Genomic DNA, 8,902 nt, shown 5'->3' with positions numbered 1-8,902 from the left:
CGTCCTGAAAGTCAACCTGCTCCCATTACATCTGAACATGTCTTATTTTCCTGGCTGGATGACAGCTGCACTCCTTCCCCCCCCCCCCCACACACACACCTGAAAAAGCTTTAGGGCTATAAAATTGGTGGTAGAACACATATTCTGCATGGAAAAGGCCTTAGGTTCTATCTCCAGGTAGGGCTAGGAAAGATGCCTCTGAAAACCCGAAGAGCCACTGCTAATCAGTACAGATGATACCAAACTATATAGACCAGGGGTCTGACTATGTATAAAGCTTCCAATGTTCCTAACATGATCCTACCAAGAAGGTGAAGTTTACTTCCTTGTGGTTCCTGAGCAGGATGCCTCCTGCCCCCCAATATAAACCAGAAAGCTCCTTGCTCTTTTTGCTCACCAACTCATGCCCTTCCCTTCTATGTCAAGGCATTAGAAACTGGGAATAGAAGCTCTCTTTGAGGCTGATCAGTAGCTTTGGGTGTACTTTCAAGACTTTAGATACAAAACCAAAGACTGAGCTAAGTATGTTTACCTTGTAAGGGAGTTAAGGTCTTGCAAGGGCTCTGCTTCAATGCAGCAGCTGAGGTTGTGCAAAGCCGATTTTAAAATAGGGGTCCCGAGCTTGATTTGGCCAACAGCAACGGTCTCAAGAAAAGTTGTCCCCCTCCCCAAAGGTAGAGTCAGGAAAGGAGATAAGGTAGACAACAGTTTTCTACCTTGAGTGGACCAGTCGGCATGCAAGTTTAAAATAACCAAACCTTGAAAAAGCAACACTTTTCCTCTAAACATTATAGTAAAGCACGCATAGTTTACTTTTGCATTTTTACCCAGACAAAATGTTAATACTTCGAGCTTCTTTATAGGCAGCAATAAAAAAATCCCCTTCCCAGTTTCCTCCACATATAAACTTTGTGCTACTACAGCTCCATATCTGGGCCTTTGCCCACCTTCCCAGCATAGGCAGCAGTGTCTGGTGATGATGGTGGGAGATTCTAGGTATGATCTTCAGTTTGTGCAACCGTCACCACTCGGCCTTCTCCTAGTCCCCTCTTCCTTGGTTGCCAAAAGAAATCATTTAAGGTAATCTCAATTTATGGACTTGGGGAGTAGGGCAGGCACAGCTACCACCATCTAATTGAAAAAGTGCTTAAGTGCTACTGTGGCTTCTCTGGAGACAGGAGCAGAAAGGGAAGACTTTTACCCCAAGATTGAAGTAGCCTGTGCTTTTTGGGTGGCAATACTTCGAGGACACAGAAGGTTTGGTCTGCGGCAGCCAGGTAGCTCTTACCAAGAGGTAGACATCCCACCCCAGTGACTGCCACAGAGAGCTAAACCGACATCAGCTCTGTCCATCATAAAACAAGCCTCCCCCTTCAGAAAAAAAAGAGAGAACCTCTTGGTTTACACACAGTAAGAGGCAAGCAGATCGAAAGAGATGTTTAGAGAGCACCGCAACCCCAGGAAAAGGACAGGCAGGCAACCAAGTCGTAGAACCACAGCATCCGTGAGGCAGGCGACCACATCTCTGAAAAGGAGCCAGGAGTCCCAAAATGGCCCCCTGTGTCATCAGCCAAACATCTCCTGGGAGGCATAGGTCATGTAGAGGAAGCCGTCTTCATCTTTGTATGTCGTGTACACTTCGGCCATGGTGGATGACATGCTAACCAGGCTGCGGTTGCCGTCTACCAGGAAGTAGAACGCCTGTGTCGAGCCGATGGCCATCCGGTTCCTGAGGGGGGGGAAGCAACACACGCAGCCAACATGGCTTCCGTGAGGCCTAAGCAATTCTGTATTTCTCAGCCCCCCTTAATTTTTGTTCACAGATGTAATAATGAGATCCCCCCCCCCCCGCAAAGCCGGGCCATTTACAATCCAGTTAACGTAGACACTGCTTAAACCAGGCCCCACATATGGTTGCAGAGACACGCTCGCAGCCCACCGGCTGCTCAGTAAACCGTTTTTATTTTTACAGCCTGTCAGGACTTGCTGGAAGCCCATGTCTGGGAAAGGTAACAAGTGAGGCAGTTGTGGTGTGGAAAGCACCTCATAACGGGCAGGGCCGCTTCACTTCCAGGTGGCAAGGGCCCCTTGGCAGGGAGCCCTTCAAGGGCCCTCTCCCACGGTGGTCTCCCCACCCGCCCTCCCGGCAGGACGGTCAACTATGAGCCATCATATTAAAATTTCCCACAGTGCCCTGGAGTGGCTAATGAAGTACTGCCCCACAGCAAGGGCGGGGCATCTGCAGCCCTCCGCCTAATATCATGCGGCCCCCGGCCCAATTTCAAAAGCCCACTGCAGGCGATCAGTTCAGATCTCTGGCAGGAGTGAGGTGTTCCTTCCTTGGCAGCACAAAGAAAGCAGGAGAGAGAAATGAGTGGCCAAAAATAGGGGTGATGCACCCATTTTAGACTCTGGGCCTGCCCGCTGCTGGCTTCAGCCTTATTCAGCGCCAGCATTCAGCCCCTGACCCCCCCTCCAAAAAAGGACTGCCTTCCCCTGATTGACAGGGAACAGGAACCAGAACATGAGGCCTATCCCTGACAGATACAGAACGCTGTGCCAGTGGAAGAGTTACCTCATGTGCAAACTTATCACGAAGACGCCGTAAGCCAGGGGTGCAGAAACTGAGGCCCTGGGGCCAAATCCAGCTTTCTGGTTTTCCCCATATGGACCACCCTGTTCCCCTGGCTCTACCCTCGTTCTCTTCACCACCAATTGTTTGGTGGTTTCCTGGCTTTTGTGGAGTCCCCCCCCCCGCCAACCCCAGCCTGTCATTCTAAAAAGGTTGAAATGCCTAAATATGCAGGTATTTTTGGCACCGCCCCTTTTGCTTCTGGCCCTGCCCACCACTGGAATGCGGCCCTCGAGAGCTCCTCCAAAATGTAATGTGGCCCTCAGACCGAAAGAGGTTCAACACCCTCGCCCGAAGACTTGAGCATTTTCCCCTCCAAAAAGGAGAGCTACATTCTCACCAACATGTGAAAAACGTTAAGGTTTATATCCCCTGGTATCCCAGAGTCTTAGGGTGGATTGAATTAGGGGGCAGTGGAAGAAGAGAACCAATGTTCAAAATGGCAACACCTATTTTTAGGTCACCCAGAGAGTCCTCCACACAGATTAGGATTACGACGCTAGAGATTACAGATGCTCACCGGATTATTGTGACAAACTGGCCCATGGTGAGATCTTGGGGAACTAAAAATTTGACCTTATTTAAGGCTGGCAACATTTTCTCCTTGGGGTAACGCTCCAGGATCACCTGTGAACAAGAAGCATGTTTGAGAAGTTCAACAGGCCAACGAGCCTGCAAGCTATCTCCAACAGAAAACAACCAGATCATAGAATAGTATAGAATAGTAGGGTTGTAAGGGGCCTACAAGGCCTCTGGGAAGCTCATGCATGCAGATAACAATGAAGACAGCCATTCCCAATTTGTCCTAGTACCCCAAGGTAGACTGCTACTGTACAGTGAGGTTCATCACTTTAACTCTGGAGTCTCCAGTGTGGTGCCCATGGGCACCAATGTGCCCACACACACACACATTTTTAGCATTTGCTGGATTCCCTGCCCCTCATCATTTTGTTATTTTTATATAATATAATTTATATAATTTATATTATATTATATATTCTTATTTTTCATTCTTCTTCATTCTTATTCTTTTTTATTCTCATTGGATTCTGGCATGTTTCAGAGAAGTGCAAAATGGCTGTTTTTTGCCTGGTTACACCCTCCATAACAACCATTTTGTGAGAGCACCCATGACACAAGACTATCTCAAAATTTCAAATGTACCCACAGACCCAAAAAGGGTGGGGGCCTCCATTTAGCTATTACAGCTAACAACTAACCATTTATCTATCCTCCACCAATTTGCCCAACCCAGCAATTCTTAAACCACAATGCGTGTGATGGCTGGGTTTTAGGAACAACTTCCCCAACCCAGCACTAGGGCTGAATAATCCGTTTTAAGATTGCAAGGTAACCACCATCAAGTTTCCGGGAGGCTCCGCCTGCTGGGGGTCAGGAATAGTTCACGTCCTCCAAATTCCAGTCCTATCAAATCTAAACCAAAGCCAGATTTTAAGGGGTTTAAAAAAGGAGAGCGGAAGAGGGGTGGGAGGGGAATAGGTGTATGGGAAAGTACCTGAAGAGCTTGAGATGGTAATTTGCTTCAGTGAGAAGGTTGGGGCGGGTGGAGATATCATGGGGAAGGTGGACATTGCAGGATTCTGGATAAAGTTTTTTAAAAACCTCCCTCAAAACCATTTCTGGATTACAGCTGATTAAAGGGGCCTATGTTTCAATACCACTCCATATTAAAAAGCTCCAGTGCATAGCAAACAAGTGTATGTCAGGGAGAAGACTAGAATCATATAGAATCAGAGGGGGGCTTTGAGGTCATCTAGTCCAACTAAATCTAAAGCACCTCTGACAGATAGCTGTCCAGTCTCTGTCTGAAGATCCCCAGTGAGGGAGAGCCCACCCCTTCTAGGTAACTGGTCCCATTATCAAACTGCTCTTACCACCCAGTTACAGAGTTGAAGAGATATAACATTCTGAGTGTTTGGAAAGCTACCCCGAAGAAGACCCCTAAAAATATCAGGGCTGAAATGCGTTGGGCTTTATTGAAAATAAAGTTTTATTTCCCAGCATCTTGAGACATGTTCTCTCTCTGTAGAACTGTGGTGGACGCTTCCCAGTTTGTCTCCCCTCATCTTACCATCCAAAACTTTTCCTCTAATGGACAACCAAAATCTAGCCTTCTTAACTTTAACCTGTTAGATCCAATCCTGCCTCCTAGGGCAGTAGAGAATAAGTCCATGTCCTCTTTTAAGGGACAGCCCTTCAGCAATTTAAGGAGTGCTATCACTAGCCTTGTCTCTAATGTGCTATTTTTTATGTGCAGGATTTTTATTTTATTTTTTGATGGGGGAGCATTCAGCCACAGGAGACTGGCAGGGAAAACTAGACCTAAGTGGGACTGACTTCAGAGCAGACAAAAGGCTGAAGGTTATGCAGAAGCTGTGTATTTTGAGCAACTGAAATCACTGCTGTAGTCATAATGTGAAGGTTTTTTTTTTAAGCAGACTACAACTCCCATCAGCCCCAGCCAGCATAGCCAATGCTGAGGGATGATGGAAGCTGCAGTGTCTGGGGGGCCATACATTCCCATTCCTGTTTTAAAGCAAGCTGCACATGTTAAAGTAACCACACTTCAAGAAAATAAAACTTTAAAAACAAAGTAACATGAACCCATTAAGAATGACAGTCAGGGGGTAGCACAGCAGTAAGCAACTGGGCGCCCTCCAGATGTTTTGGTCTACAACTCCCATCAGCCCCAGCCAACATGGCCAATTATCAGGGCTGATGGGAGTTGTAGTCCAATGATTGCCTACTCCCGGTGTTGAAGTAGTGAGCGGGCTAGAGATTTTAGGTGCTCCTGAACATTTACGACTTTCCCCTTTCCTCCCCATCTTATCCACACAACAACCCTGCAAGGTGGGTTGGCCAAAAGCATGCAACCAGCCCAAGATCACCCAGAAATCTTCATAGTTGAGCTGGGGGGGGGGGGGAGGATTTTAATGTGGGCCTTCTCAGACCTTGTCCACTGCTATATTACACTCATCGTAAAATACAGCCTGAACCTCTGCCAGGGCAGGCAGCAGACCCCCAAATGGGCCACCGGACTGGGCAATCAAGCTGAACTGGAGCATCGAACTACACCACTTTTGTTCAGCTTCCCAGCTTCTATCCTGTACCTTTTCAAAGCCTTTTAAAATGTCCATTTACAGAATCCAGTTGGACGAGAAGCCGAACCAACAACAGAATCAAGGAAGAAAGAAGCACACCACAACAGCCACTGTGGTGTGGTGGTGAGAGTGTTGGACTGGGGCTCAGGAGATCCAGGTTCTAGTCCCCACTCAGCCATGAAGCTCACTGGGTGACTCTGGGCCAGTCCCTGACCCTCAGCCTAACCTACCTCACAGGGCTGTTGTGACAATAAAATTGAGAGGAGAAGGATCATGTCAGCTGCCTTGGGTTCCTTGCAAGAGGAAAAAGGGTAGGATAGAAACGTAATAAATAAAAAATAAAAAGTGGGGTGGGGAAAGAGAGAAAGTCCATCCTAAAGGAAATCAACCCTGAGTGCTCATTGGAAGGACAGATACTGAAGCTGAAGCTCAAATATTTTGGCCACCTAATGCGAAGAGAAAACTCTCTGGAAAAGACCCTGATGCTGGGAAAGACTGAAGGCAAAAGGAGAAGGGGACGGCGGAGGATGAGATGGCTAGATAGCATCACCGATGCAATGAATATGAACTTAAGCACGCTCCGGGAGAGAGCGCAGGACAGGAAGGCCTGGCGTGCTATGGTCCATGGGGTCACGAAGAGTCGGACACGACTGAACGACTGAACAACCACAACAACAACAATGAAGGAATTATCGCTTTTGAACTCATCGTCCCAAAGGCAGAGAACAAGCAACATATGGAAAGGAAGGAAATAAGGCAAAGAGAATCTGACAGGACCTAAAGACATAAATGAGATAATGCTCCTCTTAGGCAGAAGTCACTGAAAAATTGGTATATACCAAGTTATAGAATTAAAAGCACAGGAACAAACTAGGCATTTTTCCTGGTCAGGAGGCAGCCCACTCCTGTAGATAGCGGGTTGGCTCTGAGACTTAAGTCATGCTTAGCGGAGACATGCTGGAATCAGTAGGACAAGGAAGTCATGACTACCTTATAGTCTTATGGATTTCAATGGATTTACTCTAAACATGACTAAATCTCAAACCAACCCAGTTTAACAAAACAGATATACACATACACCCTACCCTACCAATTACTCACAAGATATAGATAACCCCAAACCCACATACCGGTAGCTTGCAAGGAAATTTGATCCTGATAGCAGCCACCTCACTTTTCCTCGAGGCTGGAGTGGGAGATAAAAAGGAAAAACATTGGAATAGTTACTTCAACAGAATGAGATCCTCTAGTCTAGGGCTAGGCAACCATTTGGGGCCATGGGAACATCTGGCAATTTGAGAAACTGTCCTGGGCACCATGACAAAATGGCTGCCATGCAAGGCGGGGCAAAGGACAAGTCATTCATCCAGAAGACCGAGTACCAGGCATAGATGGGGTCTGAGTCCCAACACACTAAACAACTCCTTTAAACCCAGTTTTGAGCACCAACAGAAACCTATTTTACAGCATTTGCAGCTGCCAGTAAGAAAATGTATGTGTGTTGTTTTTTTAAAGGACACCTTGGTAGGCATCAAGAAAAGTACATTACATTGCTTAACCCTGCTCTGGTCTCCCCTCCTGGGACTAAATTCTCTCTGCAAGCAAGAACCAGAAAACTAACCCTCATCATTACAGGCCTTCAAACAGGCCCTAAAAACTCACGCATTTACCTTAACCGGTAATTGAGTTAGGACTCTACAGGGGTCAGTGCATATATGGCACTATCTCGTTTTAACTGTTAAATTCTTATTTTATCACTGTTATTGTTCTATGGAGTTACATTTTCTTGTACACTGCCTTCGGAGGGTTTACCCTAAAATATGTGTGTGTGTGGGGGGGGGGGAAAGCACCTATAATTTAAAAAATAAAAATACAACCTTTCACTCCAATCTTAAAGATGAACAGATTTATTCAGGCACAAGCTTTTGTGGACTAAAGCCCACTTCATCAGATGCTCTTTCTGCACAAGGGTGTGGGGTAGTGGTGTTGAAAGTGTGGCTCTCCAGATGCTGTTGGACCGCAACTCCCATCATCCCTCACCTTTGGCTATATTAGTTAGGGCAGGTGAGCGTTGTAGGCCAAAAATTTGGAGGGCCACAGCCCTGGCATAGGGCAGTAGTGTAGCTAGAGTTTTAAACCCTGGACTTAATGGGCTTATTGGGGGTGTGGGCTTTAGATAACCATGTGTATTTCTTCAGTTGTGAAACACACAACTCACCTTTCTCTTCTCCTCCGCTCTAACAACTACTCCATGTTTTAAAATTTCATCACCATCCCTGATATGTTGGAACAAAACTGTTTGCCTGCCCAGATTTTTAAAAAAGATACTCTGAACGTGTGCAGTTTTGTATTTTAAACGCATTTAAATCATAACATGATGATGACTACAGGAATAAAGTAGAGTTTGCTTCTGTACCTGTTGCTATATGGGTGTTCATTGGGTGGGGTGCTAGACAGCCCTGGATCCCCAGGTCCAACCTAGCTGTACCCCTGGTGTAGGGAGATGGGAGAGTTCAGAATGAGGTCAGAGGAATAGAAGAAATACATCGTTTCAGAAATACTTCATTCATAATAATTGTGTTCAAGCTTAGGGAGGTGTAAAATCAACGACACGCCTATTTGGGCCAGCAGGGGGCGCCCGCAGCCGAAAAAGAACAACGCCCTGCAGGGTCCGTAATGCAAAGCGGGGCGTTTACATGGGGGAGAAAGGGGTGGGTGACTCTTACCGAAGGATTTTCTGTGCTTGAACGGAGGAAACGAATCCATTTTGGAACGAAAAGCTCCTTTTTCTGAGCCCAACAACAAAAGAAGGGAGAAAAAAGGCGACCCGCTTCCGATGCAAACTCTGACTTCAGCCCCTCCGCAAGCGTTTAAATAGCGGAAGATCCGCACGCCCCGCTCAGTCCAACCCTTTCCCCCCAAAGTGCTTACAGAATCGGGATCGCCAACTTCTGGTTCCGGTGGGAGGAGGCAGGAAGGGAGTGAGGGGCTTCCCCACCCCCAGACCAGACTCGCCCACCGTGAATGGACCAAAGGAAGTCGTCCTGGGTGCGCGCCCAAGGGGGAATGGATTGATAGAACTCACTGCCGCAAGATGTAAAATCCGTGTAAATTAAAGCCATTAAGGGCATAGTCCTAGGCATGTTTA

At 46.9% G+C, this 8,902-nt stretch overlaps 1 protein-coding gene across 1 annotated transcript; it reads right to left on the bottom strand.

The window, feature by feature from the left end:
• Positions 1–685: 685 nt before the first annotated feature.
• Positions 686–8,674, bottom strand: LOC146334450 (microtubule-associated protein 1 light chain 3 gamma-like). The gene is made up of 4 exons (XM_084824258.1): positions 8,481–8,674; positions 6,885–6,940; positions 3,153–3,259; positions 686–1,729 (listed from the first exon to the last, which is right to left on the bottom strand). Exons 1-4 carry the CDS (start codon positions 8,518–8,520, stop codon positions 1,567–1,569), a joined length of 366 nt encoding a protein of 121 aa, XP_084680384.1. The 5' UTR covers positions 8,521–8,674; the 3' UTR covers positions 686–1,566.
• Positions 8,675–8,902: the final 228 nt, after the last annotated feature.

This window comes from Heloderma suspectum, chromosome 17, assembly GCF_057233095.1.
Source record: "Heloderma suspectum isolate Gila_16-S chromosome 17, 16-S_ref, whole genome shotgun sequence".
Classification (NCBI taxonomy): domain Eukaryota; kingdom Metazoa; phylum Chordata; class Lepidosauria; order Squamata; family Helodermatidae; genus Heloderma; species Heloderma suspectum.
The sequence above is the reverse complement of the archived record's forward strand: the minus strand, read 5'-3'. Positions and strand labels throughout refer to the sequence as shown.

Excerpts from the sequence above, each read along its gene's own strand:
- LOC146334450 (XM_084824258.1), bottom strand. The coding sequence starts at position 8,520 with ATGGATTCGTTTCCTCCGTTCAAGCACAGAAAATCCTTCG. Across the intron at positions 6,941-8,480 it reads CAAGCACAGAAAATCCTTCG|CCTCGAGGAAAAGTGAGGTG; the intron begins GTAAGAGTCACC and ends CTCCCACTCCAG. Across the intron at positions 3,260-6,884 it reads AATTTCCTTGCAAGCTACCG|GTGATCCTGGAGCGTTACCC; the intron begins GTATGTGGGTTT and ends TCTTGTTCACAG.